This window comes from Ostreococcus lucimarinus, chromosome 4 (genome assembly GCF_000092065.1).
Source record: "Ostreococcus lucimarinus CCE9901 chromosome 4, complete sequence".
NCBI lineage: Eukaryota > Viridiplantae > Chlorophyta > Mamiellophyceae > Mamiellales > Bathycoccaceae > Ostreococcus > Ostreococcus sp. 'lucimarinus'.
In genome coordinates, this window is record NC_009358.1 from 905,849 (window position 1) to 930,724 (window position 24,876).

At 56.6% G+C, this 24,876-nt stretch overlaps 10 protein-coding genes across 10 annotated transcripts; 6 read left to right on the forward strand and 4 right to left on the reverse strand.

Annotated features, from left to right (window-relative positions):
• Positions 1–146: 146 nt before the first annotated feature.
• Positions 147–1,316, forward strand: OSTLU_37092 (predicted protein; the record flags this gene model as incomplete). The annotated part of the gene is made up of 1 exon (XM_001417353.1): positions 147–1,316. The coding sequence occupies one exon, from the start codon at positions 147–149 to the stop codon at positions 1,314–1,316; it is 1,170 nt and encodes a 389-aa protein (XP_001417390.1).
• Positions 1,317–1,430: 114 nt separating this feature from the next.
• OSTLU_31454 (predicted protein) lies at positions 1,431–1,709 on the reverse strand (the record flags this gene model as incomplete). Its single annotated transcript, XM_001417597.1, has 1 exon — positions 1,431–1,709. The coding sequence occupies one exon, from the start codon at positions 1,707–1,709 to the stop codon at positions 1,431–1,433; it is 279 nt and encodes a 92-aa protein (XP_001417634.1).
• Positions 1,710–2,163: 454 nt separating this feature from the next.
• On the forward strand, positions 2,164–6,039 carry OSTLU_31455 (predicted protein; the record flags this gene model as incomplete). The annotated part of the gene is made up of 1 exon (XM_001417354.1): positions 2,164–6,039. One exon carries the CDS (start codon positions 2,164–2,166, stop codon positions 6,037–6,039), a length of 3,876 nt encoding a protein of 1,291 aa, XP_001417391.1.
• A 34-nt stretch (positions 6,040–6,073) lies between these two features.
• Positions 6,074–6,418, reverse strand: OSTLU_31456 (predicted protein; the record flags this gene model as incomplete). The annotated part of the gene is made up of 1 exon (XM_001417598.1): positions 6,074–6,418. The coding sequence occupies one exon, from the start codon at positions 6,416–6,418 to the stop codon at positions 6,074–6,076; it is 345 nt and encodes a 114-aa protein (XP_001417635.1).
• Positions 6,419–7,473: 1,055 nt separating this feature from the next.
• Positions 7,474–7,782, forward strand: OSTLU_31457 (predicted protein; the record flags this gene model as incomplete). Its single annotated transcript, XM_001417355.1, has 1 exon — positions 7,474–7,782. The coding sequence occupies one exon, from the start codon at positions 7,474–7,476 to the stop codon at positions 7,780–7,782; it is 309 nt and encodes a 102-aa protein (XP_001417392.1).
• Positions 7,783–7,939: 157 nt separating this feature from the next.
• On the forward strand, positions 7,940–15,088 carry CHR3525 (predicted protein; the record flags this gene model as incomplete). The annotated part of the gene is made up of 3 exons (XM_001417356.1): positions 7,940–11,956; positions 12,245–13,357; positions 13,577–15,088. The coding sequence occupies 3 exons, from the start codon at positions 7,940–7,942 to the stop codon at positions 14,498–14,500; spliced, it is 6,054 nt and encodes a 2,017-aa protein (XP_001417393.1). The 3' UTR covers positions 14,501–15,088.
• A 1,521-nt stretch (positions 15,089–16,609) lies between these two features.
• OSTLU_8142 (predicted protein) lies at positions 16,610–16,897 on the forward strand (the record flags this gene model as incomplete). The annotated part of the gene is made up of 1 exon (XM_001417357.1): positions 16,610–16,897. A coding segment is annotated over one exon (288 nt), but the record flags the coding sequence as incomplete, so codon positions are not given.
• Positions 16,898–17,300: 403 nt separating this feature from the next.
• OSTLU_92679 (predicted protein) lies at positions 17,301–17,951 on the reverse strand (the record flags this gene model as incomplete). The annotated part of the gene is made up of 1 exon (XM_001417599.1): positions 17,301–17,951. A coding segment is annotated over one exon (651 nt), but the record flags the coding sequence as incomplete, so codon positions are not given.
• A 334-nt stretch (positions 17,952–18,285) lies between these two features.
• On the reverse strand, positions 18,286–20,558 carry OSTLU_24484 (predicted protein). Its single transcript, XM_001417600.1, has one exon. It carries the CDS (start codon positions 20,393–20,395, stop codon positions 18,320–18,322), a length of 2,076 nt encoding a protein of 691 aa, XP_001417637.1. The 5' UTR covers positions 20,396–20,558; the 3' UTR covers positions 18,286–18,319.
• A 68-nt stretch (positions 20,559–20,626) lies between these two features.
• On the forward strand, positions 20,627–24,364 carry OSTLU_31463 (predicted protein; the record flags this gene model as incomplete). The annotated part of the gene is made up of 1 exon (XM_001417358.1): positions 20,627–24,364. One exon carries the CDS (start codon positions 20,627–20,629, stop codon positions 24,362–24,364), a length of 3,738 nt encoding a protein of 1,245 aa, XP_001417395.1.
• Between the last annotated feature and the right edge of the window lie 512 nt (positions 24,365–24,876).

Sequence of the window (24,876 nt, forward strand, 5' to 3'; positions counted from 1 at the left end):
CGACGACGACGAGACGAAGCGGTGGACGACGACGTGACGCGCGAGCGCGCGCGAGCGCAGATGATGTCGAAGAGCGTGTGACGTCGACGCGTGAAACCACGACGGGGCGGTTCGGGAATGGAAACACGACGAGACGAGACGCGCTCATGGCGGCGGCGAGCGCGGCGGCGCTGCGAGCGACGGGAGCAAACGCGGCGGATGACGACGCGCGACGGTTGTTCGAGCAGAGGTTCCCGGTGCTGTTTAAACCGTTCATCGGTCGTGGAACGCGCGCGACGGTGAAGCGAACGATCGTGCCGGGACAGATGTGGGCGTTTGAACAAAACATCGAGCTCGGCCCGCTCGAGACGACGATTCGATGCGTGACGTGCAAGCTAAGCGACGGTTCGCTGTGGGTGCACGCGCCCTTAGCGCCGACGGAGGAGTTTTTTGAATTTGTGGAGAGTTGTGGGGATGGTACGAGCGCGTGCGTTCGATACGTCGTCGTGCCAACGTACGCGTTAGAGCATAAAATTTTCGCCAAGGATGCGCTCGCGCGATGGCGAGGCGCCAAGTTATACGCCTCGCCGGGGCAGTTTACGTTTCCCATTCGCGACGTCTCTGACGAAATAGTGTTCGGGAAAAAGGTGGACTTCGTATTACAAGGAAGTGATTTAGACGTGAGATCGCCTGTAGCGGTGCCTTGGAAGGATGAGATCGAGTTTGAGACGCTCGAAGCGGGAACGTTTGACGTGGGATCGACGAAGCAGACGATTTACGAGACCGCGTTTTTTCACAAACCAAGCAAGACTTTGATCGTCACCGACGCCTTGGCGCAGATCCCGATCGACCCTCCGGAGGCGAATTCCGTGGAAAAACTCTTAGTCGTCTCCCAGCGATCGACGGCGGACCCCGTGCCCGAGGACACGCCCGAGGCGCGTCGCGCCGGGTGGGAGAAAACGGCGTTGTTGGTGAGTTACTTTTTCCCCGAACACGAAGAGCTCGACCCGGCGGCGCCTGGGACGGTGATTTGGACAGACGGTTGGCACGACAACTTTCAAGCCCTCGCCGGTCGCTTGCTCGTTCCCCCGGTCGTGCGCACGCTGCTTTACGCTCAAAATCCCAACGCTGTTCGCCGTTGGGTAGCCGCCGTGAGCTCGAGGTGGGATTTTGAGCGCGTCGTCCCGGCGCATTGGGAGGCGCCCTTGGCGTGTTCCCCCGGTGATTTCAAGCGCGCGTTCGCATTTTTAGACGACGATGCGATCGATGCGTTTCCCGAGGGTGATTTAAAGCGCGGTTTGCAGCCCGTAGCTGACATAGTGCTGAAGAAAAAGTAGTACACGGTGTGTTTTACAACGCCGGCGTCGCTCGGCTGAGTCAGCATTCTTTCCAGTCATTCGCGCTCGTTCGTTCCTTCCTTCGTTCGTTCGTTCGTCCGTTCGTTCGTTCGCTCACTTCGCGGGATCGTTCCAGAGATTATTCACGTGCTTGCGCGGTGATCCTTTATCCCAGGACGATCGCCACACCTCTTCGTGTTTCGTCATCCCCGTCGTCCCCGTCGATGCGTTCGATTGCGTCGATGTCACGAACGAGCGGAACGCGTAATACGTCGCCACGCCGACGCCCGACGCGACGCACAGCGCGCCAAGACTCGTTCGCGGGAGTTTGAAGAGTTTATGATTACGCGCGTAATCTTCGTGAATCGTGTGCGCGCGATGTAAATCAACCATGGGTGATGGCGGCTCGCCGACGTCGAGGTGTGCCGACGCCGACGCGGGCCGTTCGCGATGACGATTGGCCGTCGGCGCCGCGCGGCCGGTCGCACGTCGCGACGCGCGGTGAGGACGACGACGACGGGACGACGGGACGGGACGACGACGACGGGACGACGACGACGGGACGACGGGACGACGGGACGACGCGCGCACCGCGCGCGCGATGGACGACCGCGCGGTGTTTAAAGATGGCACGAATGCGTCGCGTCGCCGAGGCGAGGACGCCGTGGAAACGATGCGCGAGAAGCTGGAGAAGACATCCATCAAAGCGTTGCGAGCGTTGGAGGCGAAAGACGCGGAGATCGCGCGATTGCGCGCGGAGCTGCGGGCGCGCGAGCGAAGAGAAGGGGCGACGACGGCGTTTGAACGGCGAAGACGCGCTCGACGCGGAGGCGAAGACGAAGGTGAGATGAGCGATGAGGAGACGTTCGAGGACGAGGATCGGTATCGAAACGCGCGACGCGGTCGAACGTCGGCGTCGGCGTCGGCATCGGGCGCGCGCGTTGGGCAATTGGAACGGGAATTGGAAGACGAACGCGCCGTCGTCATTCGTTTGAGGCGAGAGCTGCGCGAGGCAAACGGAAACGCGGAAAGGCTTCGAGAGTCGCACGAAGAAGCGAAGAAGTTTGCGTTGGCGAGCGAAAAACACGCGGGGGCGTTGACAGAACGAATGCAGCGCTTGGTGTGCGCGCGAGATGAGCGGTGGAGCGAGCGCGAGAATGCGGCGGATGCCTCGGAGAGAGCGTTGTCGGCTCGCGTCGCCGCGCTGACGGTCGAAAGCGCGCGCGCGAGCGAAGAAGGCGAGCGATGGCGGGTAAAGGCGCAAGATTTAGAAGAAGAATTACGCTCAATCAAGGCTGCCACGTTCGAAACCGAGATCTTGAATGAAGAGGAGGACGAAGACGCCGGCGCCGCAGAGTCGGCGCATCGATTGCGCGTTCGACTCGCCGAGACGCGTCTCGCGCTTCGCCAGGCGCTTGCCTCGGATAGCGCTGAAGCGAATACGATGGCATCATCGCAGACCAGCGAGCAAATCGGTGATGCGCTCTCGATGATGTCGCAATCATCGAGGATGACAGCGACTAAGAGCGCGCGAGACAACGCCAAACTTGCCTCTGCTGAAGAGAAAATTTCTTCTCTCAAACGCGTCGTGAAGGAACTTAGAAGTACGAATAACTCGCAAGCGAACGAGCTCGGGCGATTGGAAATGCTATTGAGGGAACAAATCGCGTCGAGCAAACTCACGCTAGAGTCCGCGGAGGCGACTTCTGAAAACGCGACACACGAACGGGAATACTTCACCAACACCTTGCGCGAACGCGAAGAAGAATTACTCGTCTTGAGAGACACTTTATCGGTATTAGAAAGTGATCGTTCGCCTGCGACAGCAGATGGTGATTGGCGGCGAGACGAAATGAATCGAGCGCGCGAGAAGATTATCGCCCTCGAGACTGAAAATGCGTCGCTCGTAAACGAGAGAGAGCTTCTCGCGGGCGAGGTGCGACAGTATCGCCACGAGCTCAAGGGTGAGTCGGAGCGCGCGGAGGCGTACGAGAGCATCGCCAAATCTGCGCGCCAGCGCGAAGAAATCTTGTTCGCACAACTCGAGTGGAAAACTGAAGAGTGCATCGCGTACATGGATGCGGAGCTTGAGCTGCTGAGTCGTTTAGACGACGCCGAGCGAGACAACTTGGATTTGGAAATCAGTCTCAAGTCGTGTGAGAAAGCGCTTCGACTGCAAGTCGAACGGTTGAGTCAATACAGCGCCACGCAGATCGGAGATTTGAAACGCAAAGTTCAACAGAGCGTGACGGATACCGTTTCAACAGACGCCGCGGCGAACTTTTGCCGCGGTATCCAAATCGCGCTGCGACAGACAGACGACGGGGAAACCACTGTCAATCAAAGACTTGAAGAAGCGCTCTTGGATGCGCAGCGCACGATTGCTCTGTTGGAGTGTACGTCTATTAAATACGAGAAGGCTTTTACTTCGGCTATGAGGCACGTGGAGAAGGCGGAACATCGCAGCGAGTCGACAAAGACAGCGTTTGATCACGTGTGCGCCATTCTCGAACTTTCTCAAAAGTCGTACGCCTCTCTGAGCTCCAAGGCCATGAGTTCGTTGGAGAATCGACTCATGACGACGCACGCTCGCAACGTAAAGTTATCACAGATAATTGTGCGAGGCGAAACGGACACGGGCGTCGAGCTTAACGAAATGGAGGAGGAACTGCGCGATCGCGACGAAAAGATTGAATTAATGAAGGCGCGCATCGACGAGCTCGAAGTCACGGGAAGCGAACTCATTGGCGCTCGCGAGTCGGCTGCGAGCGCTATGCAAGCCATGTCGGTGGCCCGCGATAAGGCGAAGAAGGAAGTGTTCGAGGAGCAGGATCGCTTGCGCGAAGCCCAGCGCACGATTGCCGAACTTAACGCCCGCGTTGCGCAGCTTCACGAAGAATTTCGGGCGTCGATATTAGAAGATCAGGCGGACCAATTGCGCGCGTTAGTCGAAGAACAAGCGCAGACGATCGCATCGGCGTCTATGGAGCTAGAGAAACGAGTGAATGCGGAAACGCATGCGCAGGAGAGACTGGCAGAAATCACACGAGAGCTCGAAGCGACGCGTGAAAGCTTTGAGCGAGCGACTGCAGAGCTCGAAGAAGTACGGGAATCTCGCGCAAAGCTCGTCGAGCGGACAGATGGACAATCTGAACACCCTGATGTCGTGACAAAATTGAGCCAGCGCACATCCGAGCTCGAAAAAGCGATTGAGGTTCGAGACGATCGAATCAGAGAATTGGAAAAGTCGGCGCGCTTCGAGACGGCTTTGGCGACAAAGGGAACGACGGCGACGCTTGGTGCGAAAGTTGATCCTCACGATGCGGAAAGCTTAGTCACTGTCGCGCTCAAAGACAACCGAGCGGCTGCTGTCGTCGCAGCCGCTGCGCGTGACGAAGTCGATCGACTGAAGGAAGAAATCAGATGGCGTGATGACGCCTTGGCTGCCGTCGGCGCGTCGACGACAAATGTCGCGATGGACGAATCCACGCGAACTGAACTCGAAAATATCAAGTCTCTTCTCGAAGGCGCGTTCAAGCAACACGAAGGACGGTTATCAGAAACCAATCGCTTGGTCGCGCGCGACACATCGACTTTGCAAGCATACGCCGAGGTAATGACGGCGAGGCTGCTCAACTTGGAAGCCGAAATCGCGGAACAAAAGCGAAAAGAAGAGGAATGGCAGGCGAGCAACATGCCGGGCGATGATGAGCGTCGCGCGCACGTGGAAAGATGTAAGCGCTACAGAGAGCTCATGCAACGCCTGCGTCAGGAGCACGAACGCGAGCGAAATAAACTGTTGGAATTCGTCAAGGAGTCGGAAGCAAAGATTGCCGATTTGACCAGGCGCGTGCAGAGCAGCTGGGCAGGAGAATCCGAGGCTGAAGTCGCCAATCTCAACGCGCAGCTCGTGCGCGCAAATCAACGAATCGAAGAGCTCGAACGTCAGCTAAAAACCAAGCAACTCGCCGTCGACGCGACAGAAGGCGGTTTCACTTTGCTCACAGAAGTCGAATCCGCCGACGCAGAACTTCGAGACACCAGCGCCAAGCTCGCGACGAGCGTCGAAGAAGCCGCTCGACTTCGCGATGAACTCGAACAGTGCAAGACGCAAATCGAGTCGATGAGGGAAGAAACGAAGAAAGCTGTGGAGAAGCAGCTGACGACCCGATTCCGGCGCGAGCTGGCGAGACACGAAGATGAGATCGAGCGATTGCGCGAACGTTGCTCGGCGTTCGCACCGCCGTGCGCATCCCTGGTTGAGGCTGTGCGCAAGATGTCGATACGCTTGTTGCGTATGTCAGCCGCTGTGGCGCACATGTCGAGACAAGCCCAAGGCAAGCAGTCGATATCAGAAACCCTGATGGCGAAAGATGCGAACGAAGTTGCTTCTTTGGTCGGGTTGTCGCTCGAGGAAATCACCTCGGTGTTTGCAGTGCAAAACATTCGTTCCGACGGTTCCGCGGATGAAGCGAAAACGGCGCTGAGCATGTTGGATTCACCGGAAAATATCGCCGCTGCGATCGCGTGGTGCGAGGCGCGTACCTTGCAACTCAACGACGCTTTGACATCGGAGGCTCCGATTGCCGAAGTCTGGAGAGACGATGCACTCGACGCCGTGACGTCGCTCGTGCACGATCAAGCGAGCGCGGCTGAGACGTGCCTTCGCGAGTCCACGCCCGAACTTCAACGCTGGTGGATGGGATTAGCTACTAGTGACTAGGGAATGTATTATTTTCACTATTTTCACTATTTTCCTACGCTAATTTTCCCGCCTTCTGTAGCGCGATGCGTGCCTCGACCCGCGCCTTCGCGATTTGTGAATTTATCGCCGCCTGTCGCGCCTCGTCCGCTGGCGGTGGGGCCACGACGGGTTGTTGCGGACCAGCGCTGTGAAACGAGATTCCGTTTCGCTTGGCGAGGTACTTCTCCGTGACCCGCTTCTGTTCATCAGCGAGCGCACGAGCGAAATCTTCCTCCTCCACTGGCGATTCGTCAAACGCAAATTTTGCCCCAGTGGCGAACGCGTCGCTCGCCGACACTCCATCTCGCGCGCAGGTCTCCATGAACTCTGGGTTCCTAAAAGTCGATGACGTGAACATCAACGCGCTCGGCGTCACGCCTCGTCGTCTCGCGACGATTAAGAGGTCGTTCACTCTCTGTTGCGTCGCCTTCGTCTCCTCGCTCGTCTCGCTCGTCTCGCTCGTCGTCGCCCCGTATCTCGCCGCGATCGCCGCCACCCACGCGTCGTCGTCGCCGTCGTCGCCGTCGTCGTCGTCGTCGCCGTCGTCGCCGTCGTCGTCGTCGTCGCCGTCGTCGCCGTCGTCGCCGTCGCGATCATCGACGTTCACCCTCGTCGTCATCGCCGTCGGTCGCGCCGGTCCCACGAACGCATCCTCGCCGTCGCTCGTCGCTTCGTCCGCCGTCTGCCGCGCCGATCCAGCGCGCGCCGGTCCCACGAAGCCACCGTCGTCGCCGTCGCCGTCGTCGCTGCTTCCGTACTCTCCCACGAACGCGTCCATCGTCGCGATGGGACGGCGCGACGCGTCGGCGGCGTTCGTCCGAGTGTCGCGGCGCGAACGCGCGACGCGCGAACAAAGGGTCGCGGATATTTTGGTTTTTCGAAAATTCGAATGGATGCGATCAAATCTACGTATACGGTGTGTAAAAAACGCCATCACGAGTGGATAGGGTTCTGCATCCAAATCTTTAAATCGCGCGGCGCAGCTGTCGACGTTTTGGCGCGCAAGATGACGGATGAGTTTCGACGCCGCGCCGCACACCTCGCCGCTCGACGAGGTTATAAATCTAAATCTCGAGCGAAACGAACTGCATCGATTCGATCGTGTTCCGCGCGAGCATCGCGTCGTCATCCGCGCTTGAGGGAGCGCGCACGGACAACGCGCGCGCGAACGGCGTCGAACGAATTCGCTTGTTCCCCCGATCTCGACACATCGCCGATCGCGCGCATCGGCGACGTCGATTTCGAGCGCGTCGCGGGAGTGTTCGGTGACGAACGCGCGCGTGGACGTGAGAACGAACGTCGTTCGTTCACCGCGAGCGGCGCTCGCGCGAAGGCATGGCTGGGAAACGCGCGACGCCGGTAAAAGATGCGTCGAAAAACAAACCGAAAACGACGCCGGTGAAGAAGTCGACGATGAAGGCGCCGCGGGACGGGGCGTCGGCGCCGAATTCGCCGGCGGGGCGTGGAACGCCGCGACGAGCGACGGCGAATAAGGCAACAGAAAGAATGAAGGAAATGGCTGTGAAGACGGAGGACATGGATGAGGACTACGCGTTCGACGGGGATGACGATTACGCCGCGGCGCCGAGCGCGCCGGCGAGCGGGCGCACGACGCCGAAGAAGTACAGAGCGCGCGTCGTGGGAGGATCAGCACCGCCGACACCGATGAGCAAGAGGTACGCTAGTAGTGGTTCTTTGATTTTATCTCCGTTGCGCGCGTGAACAGGACGGCGCGGATGAGAGAAAAGGGGAATCGCGATCAGGGCGCCCGCGGGTGCCCGCGACGCGTTTCCCGCCCGAACTGCGTCGCCGACGGCAAACGCGCGCCTCACGCGACGTTGACGCGCTTCGGGCGCGTTGAAATCGCGCGTATACATGGATGACTGACGAATATTTTTTCACCTCTTGTTTCATTTTTAACAGATCTCCGGGTGGTTCTCCGCGCAAGAGCGGAGACAGCGACAGCGGCGCGAGCGGCAACCCGAGAACGCAACTCGCGGAGCATTTGCCCGTGATTGCGGATATCGGTGGTATGTTTGCCGATCTTGTTAGTCGTGTTCCGGGCATGGAGAACTTCTTGACGGCGATGAAGCGCCCGTTACGCGTCGCGACGATGTGCTCTGGCACGGAGTCGCCGCTTCTCGCACTCGACAAGATTGGGGACGCCACGGAAAAACTCTATGGTACGCGTCTCGCCGTCGACCACGTGTTCTCGTGCGAGATCGAACCGTTCAAGCAAGCATACATCGAGCGTAACTTCGCGCCGCCAATCCTCTTTCGCGATATTCGCGAATTAGGCGGCGACCAGGCGACGACGGCTTACGGCGCGAAAATCAACGTGCCGCACGACGTCGACATGCTCGTCGCGGGTACTTCTTGTGTCGATTACTCCAACTTGAACAACGAGCGTAAGGGTCTCGAGGCACAAGGGGAGTCTGGTCAAACGTTCCGCGGGATGATGAACTGGATCAGAAAGAGCCAACCACCGATCATCATCTTGGAGAACGTGTGCAACGCGCCGTGGGATCAAGTGCAGAAGAAGTTTGAAGACGAGGGCTACCACGCGCGTTTCATGCGCGTGGACACGAAGCGGTTCTACATTCCGCACACGCGTACGCGTGTGTACTTGTTTGCGTGCAAAGCGAGCGATGCATCGCTCGTCGAAGCGTGGAAGGGTATGGTAAAGTCGCTCGAGCGACCGGCGAGCGCGACGCTCGAAGCATTCCTCTTCGACGCCGACGATCCTCGTGTACACGAAGGTCGACGTATGTTGGCTCGCCCGGGTGAAGATTCGACGCGCGCAAACACTGACTGGGGACGGTGCGAATCTCGTCATCAACGCGCACGCTTGGAGGAAGGTTTGGGTCAGCGTCGCCCGTTCACGCATTGGGATGGCGGTTGCACGCTCCCCGACTTTGCATGGAACGACTGGGGTAAGGCTCAGACCGACCGCGTGCTTGACTTGATGGACATCGACTATTTACGCCTTGCGCAACTTGATATTGATTCCATGCACAAGACTTTGGTTTGGAACCTCTCTCAAAACGTCGATCGTACCACCGGCTCGGTCGCTCCGGGAATTTGCCCGTGCCTGACGCCATCGATGGTGCCGTTCGTCACCAACCGTGGTGGTCCTCTCGTCGGCATTGAAGCTCTGAGCTTACAAGGGATTCCGGTCGATGACTTGTTGTTGACCCGTGAAAGCGAGAACCAAATGAGCGATTTAGCCGGCAACGCGATGACGACGACCGTCGTCGGCGCTTGCATGCTCGCCGCGATGACTCTCATGACGGACAACCTCGCCGCAAAGAAGCACAAGACGGCTCGACGCGCTTTACTGCTTGACGATGATTCCAAGGAGAGCTCGCAAACTATGCAAGGCTCGCTGACAGTCGTTCAAGCTGCTGCGGCTAAGAAGACGGAGGTCGTCGGGCAAGACAAGTTGGTGAAGCGTCCCCTCGATCTCGGCATGAAGCCAGTCGGGATGAAGGAGCTCCTCAGCAAGGCGAACAGATCTGCGCGTTTGTGCGTGTGCGAAGGTGAAACTGGCACCACTGATGCGGATTCTCTCGTCATTTGCCGTGACTGCTCTCACACGTGCTGTATCAAGTGCTGCGGGCGACCCGAACACAACTACGAGAAGCACGTCGTCGATCGCATCTTGCCGGAGGATTTCAAAGAAGACTTGAAAAACTCTCTGCCGATGCACATGAAGTTGGATGTGAGCTCGGCCAAGTTTACGAAACCGAAAGAACTTCTTGGTAAAGTGTGGGACGACTGGATGGACGCGATCAAGGCTATTGGGGAAGCTGATTTCTTGTTCCGAGGCATGAAGCGAACCAACGTCTGGCGCGTGTATTACTCGTGCGCTTCTGAGGACAAAGTACGCTTGGAATTGCGCATCGCTCCTAACGCGGCCGAGTGGTTGATCTTCGTTGATCCTTCCATCAAGAAGGGCAAACCGGAGGAGTTCCATGAACGCCCGTTGATGCGTATGCTCTTGGACAAGTCGGCGAAGAGCGTCTTGGACGGCACGTGGGAGTTCTTCTCGCCAGAGTACGCCGCGGTGCCGGTTATTCTTGAAGGTAAGGGCGAACTCGAAGATTCTTGGCAGATCAAGCTCGGTATGTTGACCAACAGCAAGCTGAACGGTGACGTGAATTGGCCGGAGGAACGTTGGACTCAGTACGAAGTTAAGCTGAAAGATCCGAAGAACGCGACAGAGTTTGATCGCAGCATCACCGGCACCTACCAGCTTTATGACAAATGCGACGCCGCTCAAAGTTCATTGCACAAGCGCATTGGTGGCCCGCAAAATGGTCGCGAAATGTACTTCTTCATGGACCCCAGACGTAACCAAAAGGGTGAATTTGACTACTTCGTGTTTGCGGATAACCATCGTCGTTTGATGTATGGTGAAGACCGCATGGAGACGGCGCACTTGGATTTCCGAAACCTTGGACAGCCTCCTTCGGGAGATCGTTTCCGTCCGAGTGATAAGAAGGTTGTCGAACACATGGCTCACACGTTTGGAAAATGGACTGCTCTGCCGCAAAAGGTTGCCCTCATGCCCGCCGTCGTCCAAAACGCCGTCGTGTTGACGCCGCCGGTGAACGCCGTCCCGACTCAAGGCGAGGACTCGTGCTCGAAGGCGGTTGCCATCATGCGTTGCTCCGTTCCTTTGTCTAGCGTTGATGTCGATTTGTGGCCCGAGAATGGATACACGACTGTGCGTCTTGACAAGAGTCATGCTACCTTCCAACGCCTCGAGTGGTTCACGTCTCGCATGGAACTTCCGAAGGTTGTGGAGAAGTGGAACCAGCTCAGCGACGATCACGCGTTGTCGTGCGATAAATTCGCTTGCTCGCGATGTGCGCCGACGCCGCCGACTCTTTTGTGGAGCCGACAAGTCGGTTCGCAAAAGATTCAAGCCCGTGAAGATCCGTTGCAGGCATCCAAATATGAACAAGCGCTCAAGTGTCGACCCGAGCCATTCGTCGTGCAATGGACTCGCGAGAAGACGACGGGCAACTTGATGATTGCTGGTAACCCAGCTACGCTCGTTCATCGTGCTCTTGCGCTTGTCGCTCCGTCTGGTGTTCGAGGCATCGAATCAAAGGCGCCGCATATGTCGTGGAGAATCGTTCGACACGACGACCGCCCGATGGACAACTTTGGGGAGTTTGAATTGAAGAGCAACCGTCACGACAAGCAAGTTGCGCAACCGCCGAACTGGAGCAAGAAGTACCCACTTCGCCCAGAACAACTGCGCTCGCTTGGGTGGATGGTTCAGCAAGAGATCAACGAAACGCCGTTCGTGGAAGAGGAAATTTGTGAAAAACTTCTTCCGGCTTTGGGCCTTCGCATGGATGGCAAGGCGGAAGTCTCAAAGGTGATTCGCGGCGGCATCGTGGCCGATCAAGTTGGTTACGGGAAAACGGCCATCTCCATCGGGGTCATCTTGGCGAACCAGCTCAAGTTCCCGACGCCCAAGCAAGCTAAAGTTGATGCTCCGGTCAAAGCGATTCCGACCAAGGCAACGCTTGTCATCGCGCCGTCTCAGTTGCTCCGCCAATGGCCGAGAGAGGTTGAGAAGTTCAGCGCGAGAGGTTCTTTGAACACGGTCGTTCTCAAGACAATGTCTGATCTCAACTCTTTGACGGCGCGAGAGGTCATGGAAGCAGATGTTGTCATCGTCGCTACGACTCTCTTCAGATCTTCGCTGTACTTTGAGCGTCTCGCGCAACTCGCCGGTCGACCTTCTCTTCCGGATCCGAAATCTTCGAGCCAAGCGCGCCACTTCACGAGCGTGTACAAGGACACTGTGGCGAGCCTCGAAGACCAAGTCATGCGATTGACCGATAAGAAACTTGGTGTCGCTGAGGTTGCCAAACACGTTCGTTGTGGCACTTCTACGCTCAGCGACGTCGCCGTCACAGCGGCGCCCAAACGTCTCAAGGGCGCAAAGCTCATCGAAATGACCGAAAAGGCTGGCGGCGAAGGTTACGAGTTCGTCGAGGCCTTGCACAAGGAACGCCAGCAGGCTTTGGACAAGGAGAATGTTCAAAAACCGATCAATGTTGAGCCGACAAGTGCTCCGGTCACGCCGTCCAAGCCTAAGAAGACGCCGACGAAGAAGACGCCGACGAAGAAGACGCCGACGAAGAAGACGCCGACGAAGAAGACGCCGACGAAGAAGACGCCGACGAAGAAGACGCCGATGAAGTCACCGATCCGCGCGTCTGCGCGAAACACGCCGCGTAAGTCATACGCTGAAGATGATAGCATGGAAACTGATGATGAGATCTCTGATTGGGATGACGATGAATCGCTGGATGGCAGTGAAAGCGAGGAATTCGTCAAGGAAAAGTCGACGCCGAAGCGTAAGCGCATCGTTAAGCAACGAAGCATGGAAATTGACGCCGATGGCAATAAAGATCATTGGGGTCTCGAAAGCGCTCAAGCTGAGTACGACTGGCGTGACATCAAGTCTGTTCCTGTCGAGCTATTCCACTGGCGCCGCGTCATCGTCGATGAGTTTACATACTTGAAGCCGTCCGATAAGGCCGTCGTCATGGGACTTCAATCTGAATCCCGTTGGTGCTTGTCTGGTACTCCGCCGGTGGGCGACTTTGCCGACATCAAGGGTACCGCTGCTTTACTCGGTATCAACCTCGGCAGCGACGAAGTTCCGCGCTATAACAAGTCGGAAATCACGAAGGTGGAGACGTTCCAATTCTTTAAGGAGAAGCCGACACAACAATGGCACAAGCGAAGATGGGAGGTGGCGCAAGGCTTTTTGAACCGTTACATGCGACAAAACATTGCTGAAATCGATGAGATCAAGTTCAAAGAAGATGTGTGTGATGTTCAACTTCGACCAGCTGAGCGTGCTATCTACCTTGAGCTCGATCACTACTTGCAATCCATGGACATGAAGGCGAAGAAGAAGAAGCGAGGCGCGTCTGAGAGTGACCGCGACGCCCGTCTCGCTGCCGTCCTCGGCAACTCTTCTTCCGCAGAAGAAGCACTTCTGAAGCGCGTGGCGCACTTCGAATTGGATGACGAAGCGGGAACTGCGCTTCGAACTTGCCAAGACATCGTGAACGTTCGCAAGACTCAACAAGAAGATTGCTTGAAGGAATTCGGTGAAGCCATTCTCAAGGCGCGCGCCATGTTGTCGCAAATGTCTCAGATGCCTGACTTTACTCCGGAAGACAATCCGTTCATCCGATGGGAGAACGGCGTTCAAGGCGAAGGTATCGGTGACCCCACAGCGAGCGAACTTCTCAAGGGCGTTCTCAAGGAGCAAACCGAAGCCAAGGCTGCTAAGACCGCGCACCTCTTGCAAACGCGCCCGCCCGTCGGATCGACCATCGCGGTGTTTTCTGTTGAAGAGCAAGAATGGATTGAAGGTGAAGTTCGCGGTTATAGTGGTCAGTGGAAGCAAAAAGCTTCCGTCTACTACGACGCCAAGACTCGTAAGGATGAAGATTTGACCAAGGTTGACTGGAAGGTGGTCAAGGCTGTTGAAGGCGAGCCGAGCTCCACGATGGACTCTGGGAAATCCGTATCCATGAAGAAGACGAAGACGGCATCCCTCGACGATAAGCTCTGGGAGCTGCGAGAGCATACGCACGGTCTCCGCAAGTTGCAAAAAGAGCTTGTCGGTCGAGTGCGCTCTTTGCGCTTCTTCCAGTCTGTTCGTGACTTGCAACAAGCCAAGATGGACGATTCGGTCAAGTGCGAAGCGTGCTCGAAGAAGTTTGCCAAGTCAAAGTCTGGCGTCCTATCTACGTGCGGCCATATTGGTTGCGTCACCTGCCTCAAGGTCAACGCCGAGAACCAAGAGTGTGGCGTGAAGAACTGCGATTGCGCTACTCGTGACACGTCCGTCGTGACCGCGGTCTCTCTTGGCACCGAGGCCAGCGCGGACTCCAAGTCTATCAAGACTGATGGTGGCGTCGGCGTGCACGGTTCAAAGATCATCGACATCGTCGCTCACATCAAGTCCATCCCGGATGACGAACGAATCCTGGTCTTCGTGCAATTTCCTGACTTGATGCAACAAGTGAGCTCCGCGCTCAACGAAGCTGGTATCAAAACGCTCAAGCTCAAGGGCTCGGTGCATCAACAAACGGGCGCGCTCGACGAGTTCCAAAAAGAAAACTTGAAGAAGGATGATGCTCGCGTTCTCTTGCTTTTGAGCCGAGACGAAAGTGCGTCTGGAGCCAACTTGACGACGGCTAACCACGCCATCTTCGTTCACCCCTTGCTCACGAACACTGCTCAGGAGTACATCGCCAGCGAGACGCAAGCCATCGGTCGCATCCGCCGCTACGGGCAACAGCGCGAAGTGCGCATCTGGCGCTTCATCGCTCGCGATTCCGTCGACTCTGAAATCTTGAGTCAGCGCGCCGCTGGCTTGATGCAGAACTAATAACAGACTAGATGCGCTTCTTACTTTACTATTACTGCAACCGCAAAGAAACACCCTCATATTGACGACAGGAGGTGGTCTGATCCCTCTCAAGTCTGCCAGTTGTCGCCAACACACATATATGACGATTTGTAACGTGTTTTACATACAACTATATCACCTAATGACGCTCTAATACCAACGCGTCGTCGTTTTCATGAACCAAGCATCTCGTGCAGTTTCGGTGCTTCGAAGCTGCGCGTAGAGCGGTAGTTGGTCTTCAAGAACTTTCCTCGTCGCTCCGCGGCGTCGATCAACGCGCGGAGTTGGCGCCGAAGATGGATCTTGACTCAACTTTATCTTCGCCAACTGTGAACGCAGGCGCTCAGTTTCTTTCGTCTTCTTCTCGAGTTCGATGGTCAGGCGTTCGTTGCGCGATTTTTCGCGCGCCAACGCCCCTCGAAGCTCCTGAATTTCTCGCTCTTTCGCGTTTGCTTTCGAACGCCGCTCTTCGCTTTCAACCGCTGTCGCGTTCTTTGTCGCCGTCGTTCGCGCAGCATCGGCGCGACGTCGTGCCCAAAATAACGCCATATCTAAATCAAACGAGACCGGCGCTAGCGCTCCCGGATCGTGCGCGCCATCTTCATCGTCTCGCCGATCGCCGGCTCTGCCTTTGGCCCTGGCGCCCGCTTCCTCATTCAAGTCACCGGGGAACGAGGACGTCGACAGTTCGTCGTCGAATTGCGCGTATTTTTCCAGTCGCACCTCTTGTAGGTGTTTAGACACCCGCGATGCCATCTTCTTCGCGTACTCCTCTTCGCTCAGTGCGTATTTTCTTCTTCTCTGTTCGGCCTCGATGTCCAAAGCGCTCACCCACGGCGGTCGCGCGTCGCCGCCGTCATCGCCACCTCCATCGGTCGACGATGATGATGCGTACTCATCGTACTCATCACCGTCTTCCCGCATCGCGTCGCTCGCGAGGTCGTCCCACACAGCGCGAGGTCCCATCGCGAGGCGACACCGAACCGCGCGACGTCGTCTGTCGCGGCGTGATTCAAACGTCGATGTTCCAGATTTCAGGGCGTCCTCAGGTTGTAAAACCCTCACGATTTTTATGATTTATTTCTTGATCCCACATACTATAAATACTGTCTTTAAAGTGCCGTCGCTTCGGGTTTTTGGTCGATCCGAAGCGTCACGAACGTTGCCGTCGACACGCTGGTGGTGGTTGACCGTCGCGGCGGCAGAGTGACACACGTCGTCGTTCAAGCATCGCATCGCGCGGAATTTCGAGTGAACGCTTTCCTCATGCTCTCTCGTGCGTTCGCCGCCGACAAAGATCGTCACGCGGTGGCGGCGAACGCGCGCGATGACGATCACTCGCCTTCGGTGCCGACTGGATTAATGACGCCTTTGCGGAGCGACGAAGACGTTGCGTGCGCGAGGGACGCGGATATTTCGGCGAGCAGTGCGAGTGGAACGCCGACGTCGAAGTGCTTCGTGCACGCGCCCGCGGACTCCCCGAACGGGACACCGCAAGAAAACCGAAAAGCCGTGCTGGCGCGCATGGAGCTCGTCCAGCGCTGGCCCACGCGAGTGGAGTTGTCCGCGGCGGAACAAAACCGTGCAGAGATGTTTTCGCGCTCGTACGAGGACGAAGACGATGGATTCATGCTTGCCGAGCGACGAAATGAAGCGTCGACGGTGCGTCGCACGCTGCAAGCGTCGCAATCGCTGAGTTCGATGCCACGCATCGATTCCAAGCCGCCGCTGGCGCCAAAACCGACGCTGTCGCGCGCCAGAGCGTACGCTTCGGAGGCAGATTTGAGCAAACTGGTCGACACTCATGACGAAGGGCCCGTGTCTTTCGGGCCTAGTGTTGCGTTAATGCTCGTCGATATCCAACCCGTGTATTGGAGCTTGGCGCCAGAGGTGCAGGCGGCTTTCCCCACGTTTCCTGAAAATGTTTCGCATCTACTCGCCTCGGCGCGAGATGCGGGCTCGCACGTCGTCCACGTGAAAGCTTCATACACGTATGACACGTGTCCGTGGCTGAAGAACTTCCAGCGATTGAACCCAGGTCGACGCGCATACGAGATCGATCCGTCCGAGGTGGAGGAGTTTGCGCAACCGCGCGAGGGCGAAACCATCGTCGACAAGGACACCTTTGGCGCCTTCATCCACGCGCCAGATCTCGCAGTGCGACTGCGCGAAGCTGGTGTGAAGACGATCGTATTCGCTGGGCTCATCACGTCTGTTTGCGTGCAACATTCTGTTTTCAGCGCCTTTAACGCTGGTTTCCGAGTCGTCGTCGCGCACGACGCGTGCGGCGATCGCTCTCGCGCTCGTCACGAAGCCGCATTGATGCTTTACGGCAACTACATGTATGATGTCGCATCGACGAGCGAGTTAGTGCAAGAAACCGTGGAAGCGAAGAAACGAGAAGAAGTAGAATCTTCTTACAAATCCACGGCCGCACCGTCGGTTGTTCAAAAACCGCCCCGACCGCTCGCCATCGCGAAACCGACGGCGGTGCACGAATCAAATGTCGCCGATTTGAAGTCCAAGCGATATCTTGTCGCCTCCAAATACGGTGGCTCACCGGTAAGCAACCTTGGGGTGTCGTTGTCTCAAATTTCTCTCGTCGATTACGTCGACAAGCGCGGCGCCCGAGGCGGCCTGTCACCTGTCAGCGCGCTAGATCTTGATAACGCGTCGCTCTAGAGCCGTGTTTGAACTCATTACCGGTCGACCTGTCTTTGACTCGCTCCCTAATCGAGCGTTCTGTTGTTGTTCCACTTATAATGTAAAAATATTGCCGCTACATTTTAAAATCGATGAACACGAGTTCGTCTCCTCCTTCTTGAACGAGTAGTTCGCGCATCACGAACGCGCCGTACTGCTCGGTAAGCGTCTCTTTAAACCTTTTACGATTTTGAGGCGCTCGGCTTGGTGGATCTCCCAGTAGAAATCGGCCACCGCCGCGTTTTACGAGCTTTGGAACGAGTTCCGCGACGGGCAATACAGCGTGCGATTCATAGAGTACATCGCACGCAAGAAGAGTGTCGAACTTCGCTTGATCTTCGCGTACGTCATTCCAGTCGAAATCTTTCACCAAAACGCGATCTTGAAACCCATTTGCCTCGATTGACAGGATGGCGCACGCCAACGCGAGCGGTTCGCGGTCGAAGAGCTCGACTCGTTTCGCGCCCGCGGCGCACGCAACGAGACCAGCAAGTCCTAAACCTGCGCCGAGATCACACACCGTTTTGTCTCGCACCAAAGCCGGAGCGTTTGCGATGTACCGAGAAACCGCGAAAGCGCTCGGCCACAGAGTCGCCCAGTACGGATCTGCGTCGAAGGCCTCGTTCGCGACGTAGTGCTCAACGACTTCGTCTTCAGAAACCGGTCGCACCAATCGCACGCTCAGGGTGTCGGATATGATAATTTGGTCCGTCACGAGCTCGAACACATCTCGCACGTCTCGCACGTCTCGCTCGCTTGCTCTCGGCGACCGTCGTGGCCGCCGCCGCTTTTCTAACGACCATCGTCTCTCGAGTGCGAACGTCACTCTCGACGCGCGCGTTCGCGTCACCGCCGTCGTGGCGGACATGCGTCAACGCTTCGATCTCCTCTATTGTGGCTCACGACGCATGGTCCGCGACGAACGAAGCGTTGTGTGGGGATTCAACGCCTTTTTCTAAGTTTGTACGTACGCTTTCGTTCAAGAGCCCTGTGCCATGCGCGATTGATTAGCGCGGGGACGACGTGAGTCGCGTATTAATTACGTGCGTATATCGTTCTCTTACCACATGTGTTTCTAGGTTTCTATGCTTCCGTTCAAGACGTCCTTCTCCACGCGCGGTCCGCCTCGCTCGGCGACGCCTCGTCGTCGAGCAAAACTTGTTGATCGTCGTCTCGACGCATTTGCCCGCGTTCGAGCCAGTCGATGTCGTCGTCATCCTTCAGGATACTCACTCGGGGTCCACGTGCCGCTTGAGATTCGCCACCAAAGTACTTCGGGTCGTAGAACAACGACGTACACAGCGCGATGAACTCAAACACCGAAAAGAGAGGCGTCAAGACAATCGTCAACACAAATAGGATGTTGTAATATATTGCGCCGGACACGACACCTTGCGATAAATCGGCGACGGACGCGCTCTTGTAAAACCCAATGGCATACTTGAATGTCACACAAGCGGTGATGAAACCAACGATGCAAGAGACTGCAAACGTGTCCGCGCCGCTCGAACGCAAACACCAAGGAGCGAAAGCGCTGAGCACGGGAGCGATGGTCGAGAAGCCCGCGCTCACGCACGCAAGCGTTAAAGAAGCGCGATGCGAGTGATCGAGCGCACTCTCGTCGCGCATCAAAACCAGCGCACTATGGTGATCTCGCGCTCGAAGTTTAAACAATTTCCAGACGTTGCTCGTCGGTATCGGCACGTGAACGCCCGCATCCAACCAGGAGAACTTGACGCCGTTGTTTGAACATCGCAACGCGAAAGCCGTGAGCTCAAAGCCGTCGTGCACGTCCATGTCGGCGAACCCAACTGCGAGCTCGAGTTCGTTTGGAACTACTAAATATGTGTTCGGAATCGGAGCGACGACGCGCGAGTGCTTCGCATACATCATTCGTAACGCACCGTACGATTCGCCTGCGCGGATGCACTCTGCCATGGCTGGGATCCATTGAAACACGCTTTCGACGCCATCGATGAAGGAATTCGATGTTCGAGTGATTCCAGGAAGCACCGCACCTTGCGCGAGCCGGCGCACGTGTGTGTCCCCACGCCCAGACAAAGCCGCGAGACGTGTTTCTCGCGCGCAGTGTGCGAGCACGGCATCAACCGCTCGCACGTTCAGCAACGAATCCGATCCTAAATGCACCACCCAGTCTCCCCATGTCGCCGAACTTGCACGCGTGGCGAAGTTCAACAACCCGCTGCTTCCTTGAACTTTGTAATTCATCTCCAATGGAACCACAAGCTCGCTGACGCACGACGACGACACGCCAATCTCTTTTGTCGTCACCACTTCGATTTCAAACAACGTCGTCGGTATTGCGCGTTGCAGAATATCCACCGCCACGTCCACAGCGCGCTTCACTGCAAGTGGCTTCGCGTCACGTGATATGTGGAATCTAAAGTAAATTTTTCCGCCTAGCTCCTCCAATAGCTTTGAACGGTCGGGATAAGCCTCTAACCACACCGGCGGCCAGGTGAGGTACGCCGTGACGTGAGCGACGGCTGAAGGAATCGCTATGAAGCTCGCGACCGAAATAATCATCCAAACCACGTTTTCTAATGCATTTAACTCCAACACTTCCCCAGTTGGATTGAGGTAGGCGCCGAGCGCAGTGACGATGACGAACGCGAAGACTAGCGCCATGAAGGAAGCGTACAAGCAGAACAGGCGACACAAAAGTGTGAAGGTCACCGGTTTATATGCTCGGCGCTCCGCCTTCCGACGCAGGGCTTCTTTCGATGACTTGCCCGAGGCACTTTTCTTTCGCCCTCGTTCGGTTGCATCCCCTGAGCGGCGAGTACTCGCTCCGCTCCGACGAGACCTCGTACCGTGCGACGAAGCGGGCTTCTTCACACCACTCAGTAAACCTGTGGTGATCGCCGCGTCCTGACCCCTTGCGAGTGTTTCTGCGGCATCTTCGAATGCATCCGCGTCTTCGCCGTCATCATCTGAATCGCTCGCGTCACCCGCGCGCATGTCGCCGTCGTCCTCTACGTCGGTGACGTACGCGTCCGAACTCGTCGTCGACGGCTCGTCGTCATCGAAACCACTCGCCGCGAGCGCGCGCGTGAGATCATCTGGTTCATCTCCGGGTAATCGTACGCCATCATTCTCTCTCCCCGGTAAAACCGCTCGCCAGCTCGGGTCGTTTTGATTGAGCGCCATCGCTGCTTGCGTCAAGGAGGACGGCGATCTTCCCTCGCGTCGTCCGTGTTGGCGCACCGAGGGCGACGACGGCGACGCTTGCGTCTGCGTCTACTTCTCCGTCGTTTTCGTCGTCGCCGTCGATTCCGTTTACACCGCCGCGCCCGCCACGCGACGGGACGCGTCTCACTGTGCGGATTTCGTTTAGTGTTGAACGGCTTACGACGTGAGAGCGCGGCGCGCGCGGGGGCGATGTCGGAATCAACTGTGTCCGTATCGCTCGCCGGCGACGCCGACGCCACCGCGCGAGTCGGCGGCGACGTCGGGACAAACGAGGCGACGACGACGACGACGACGCCGACGACGACGGGAGCGACGAAGCCACGCCACAGGAACTTTCGCCGTCGGGCAGCGCATGATCGAAGGGAGCGATGGAGGCAGGCACAGACGGCCAACTGGCGCCGAGGCGCGGAGACTGACAGCGAAGACCACAGCGATTCATCGCACTCGGACGCCGTGATGCGTTGGAAGCAAGGATCGAGCGCCGACGAGGCCGACGAGATTGACCTCAAAATGCCAGAGCACTTAAAGCCGGTATTCGTGCAAGGAAAGTTGATGATGCGAAAGAAAAAGCAGTCCAGCGCGCATGTGCGGTCGAAAAAGACGCTTCACGCGTCGAGTTCCGAGACGGCTTCGCACTCGTCGCGAAGTATATCTGAATGGGAGCGCGCGCAGACTGCCGCTTGGCGTGGGCAAGAGCAAGCGGTTCCATCTGGTTTGCAAGACTGGGACGACGACGACGACGACGATTTTGCGAATCGGTTGCGCCAGCCCTTGAAGTTGCCATCCACAGTCGCGTCGAGTAGTAGTAGCAGTAGCAGCAGCAGCTCTTCGAGCTCTTCGAGCGGCAGTGGCAACGATGGCTCGGCGAAAAAAGCGCCGTCGAAGCCCAAACCATCGATGCTCACCAGACAAGATCACATCAGGCACGTTGATGAGAGTGACAAGGAGTATTACACCCCTACTGACTCCGACGACACGTTTGAATCCACTGACGGTGACGATGCGAGCGCCGAATGCGAGGACGACGAGGTCGACGAATTTGATGAAGAGTTTGACGACGACGAGAACGGCGCTGAAGCGCGAAAAAAGTTGAGAAAGAAAAAGAAAAGAACAGACAAAAGGGCGTTGGGTAAAGCTCTCACGCCGCCGATGAGTCCGAAGAGCAAGGCGAGGCATCGTTGCATCAAAGGAGAGCTCGCAGCGTCAAAGGCACGAACGGAAGCGCTTCGCGCGCAGCACGCCGCCGTCAAGTACGCATTGGAAGTGGAGAGCGAAACAGGCGAGCGTGTGGTGAATGATGAGCTCAGTCTGGTGCTCGCCGAAGCTAGCAAAGAGAGTGGAACGATCGACGCCGGGATGCGAGTGCGCGCGAGCATGTTTGCGAAGACAAACGGGCTTTCACCTTTACCGGTTTGCACGTGCAACGAGACGCCCATGACGCTCATCGGCTCCAATCACAAAGGTTCGTGTGCGGCGTATTGCCAAATTCACATGCCGTTTGCGGCTGCGAAAATGGGGGTGTACGGAACTTCGCATAGTGAAAATCACGTCGAAGAGGCGACTCGACGTCTACGAGCGGTGTATCTAGAAGAGAAGGCGATCGAAGAAAAGCAAAAGCAAAAGGTGCGAAATGCTGAAGCGCGACGAAAAGCGCGAGGTGACTTTTCGTGGGCGAAGGGTGGAGCCCTGGAACGTCAAGCTGGTGATTCGAGTGACTCCGACTGGGACATAGCGCGTGTGTCGAAGACGGTCGGTGGGCACGGCGGCCCGCCCTTGGTGGTCCCGAATCCCCAGATCGAGCGCTCAAAGCAGCGTCTCGCGGAGCTTCGCGAGTCGCACGGGTACCAACTCTTCGAGACTCGCACACATTACATGATCGTGACCAATAACAGGAGCAAATCATTGTATCGTCTGGCAAAGATCGAGCGTTTTTCAGATGAGTTTCGAATCGATGAAGATCCATTCTTGTACTCACAGATGCAAATTCAAAACTTGCTCAAGATGGCCGCAATGTCGCAGCAAGGGTGTAGACGTATAAGTGGAGGACATGGGATCGTCGGTTTCATCCAGTTGTACAACTTTGAATCGACGTCTGAGACGGGTCTCGACTTGGACGCGATGAACGATTGCAAAGGAGGTGACATTATTAAAATCACTGAACAAATTTATCGTAAGCACATATGGGCCATGAAGCGCAAAGAGCTGATGTTTTCGTTCCTCGAGCGAACGAAGACGGTGCGCGGCATTCCAAGTTACCTCTATCAGCTTGGCCCGCATCAAGGCTATACGCTCTTCAGCGGCGCAGACCAAGTGAGACCCGTAGGCAAGTTTGGTGTGAAGACGCACACGAGAGCGGTGCCGCCAGGAGCGTTAAGCGCCGCCGCGAAGCAGATCGCATCTGATCCCAACGAGACGGCGGGCGCTCCCACAGACATCAACGGTGAAGCCGAAACTGAAGTGGAGCGTAATAAAGCGCAGCAGGATCGTAGACCGAATTGGTTTGATCGCATCGTCGCGAATATCGACGAAGCGGTTCAGAATCAAGAAGAAGAATTGCGAAGGCTTGAATTGAAGAAGATGACTAAAGATCAAAATGACGAAATAGTGGAACAACAGCGCCTCGAGCAATTGAAGCGAGAGGAAGAAGCGGCCGCAGCTCTCGCCGCGAGCGAGGACAATTGGACGAAAATGATTCTCGAGGGTTTCATTGTACCTGAAATTCCCACCGACAACGCGCTTCCGGGACAAGTCATGCAAATCGCTGCAAACAAATACATTTACCGAACCAAGTACTTGACGGTTTTCAGAGAGCTCGATCCTTCTGAAGACGACGAGAGCGATCCAGACGATGCAGCGCTTCGTGAAGAGGATGTGGGGTCGAGTTCGGATTCTGAACGCGCAAAATCGGATAAGAGGCGTACAGATCAACAGCCATCGTCACCGACGCAGACACCTGCGTCTCCAAAGATATTCGATCGCTTGAAGAGTATGTTCCAATCGAAGAAGCAACCAGATATTGAGAAGCAGGTGAGTTTTCACACCCCCGCAGACGACGACGTTCTCGCCGAGCGCGCCGACATGCCGCCTTCCCAAATGAGCAAGCAAATGAGCCAAGATTTACAAGAAGCGGATGGTGTGAAAACGAATCAGTCCATCCGGCATTCTTTGTCACCTATCAGCACGACACGAGCTGGTGTCGCCAAAGACGGCGACGTCCTTCCGCCGAAGTCGCCAAAGTCACCAAAGTCACCAAAGTCTACTGATATCAAACCACAGAAGGAAAACGCGGTGGTGATCAACAGCAAGGTGTATCCCGAGGACAAAAATGTCTTCCAGTCTGACAGCGATCCAGATTGGGATTCTGACGGCGACGCTTTCGAGTACTCTGACGAATCGAGCGACACCGACGAAGACGAAGAAGTTTTCGTCGAGTATACGTTGATTGAACGCATTCTCATCTTTCTCGGGTTTTTGGAGGATCGCCAGGCGAAGGAAAAGGCGGCGCACGAATCATCCGACTCCGAAGAAGAACCCACAGCTGGCATATTTACTCGAGTCTACGACGGCGTCGGCGCGATGATGAATTCGGCGCCGACGTCAACGAAATCAGCGGCAGCCCCTGGTACGAAGAAGCCCAAGCCCGGACAGCGTAAGAAAGCAGATGGCGTGTACAGAAAGAAGAAAGACTCAGCTCACACGAAGCGAAGGCTCACAAAAGAAGAGCTCGCTGCCGCTGTTGAGCGTCGTCGCGTCGCTTTGGAAGCAAGGGAAAAGCGCCGAAAGCGCCGCGCCGAGATCCGCGCCGCGAGGGCCAAGGCTCAAGCGAAAGCGCAGGCGCGCATCGATCGCTACAAATTCGACCCCGATCAAGACATAATTAAACTGCGCTTTAAAGCGTTCGGTGGCCACGCACCGATGATGTTGTAAAATTAATACGCGGGCTAATCAATCGCGCATGGCGCAGGGTCTCTTGAACGAAAGCGTACGTAGAAACTTAGAAAATGGCCTTTTTAGGGTCGTTTGTCGCCCAACACGAACACTGAAGAAGGCACTTTGACGCAAGAGTCCGGCGACGTCCGGAGCGTCGAGGGGGAAGTCTGCGGTGCCGTGCTGGTCGACGAGTGATGGCCGTAGGGTGTCGTGCAGGTGCACAGGAAGGATGCGAATGCTAGTGACTTTTCGGGTTTAGTACGATCCAGAGAACCTAGGGTTAGGTGTAATAAGTATTAGCTAGTCGGTCGGTTACGGCACTTCTCCCGAAGCGCCTGCCTCCCTCATGCGTAGGGTTTAGGGTTTCGGTTTAGGGTTTAGGGTTTAGGGTTTAGGGTTTAGGGTTTAGGGTTTAGGGTTTAGGGTTTAGGGTTTAGGGTTTAGGGTTTAGGGTTTAGGGTTTAGGGTTTAGGGTTTAGGGTTTAGGGTTTAGGGTTTAGGGTTTAGGG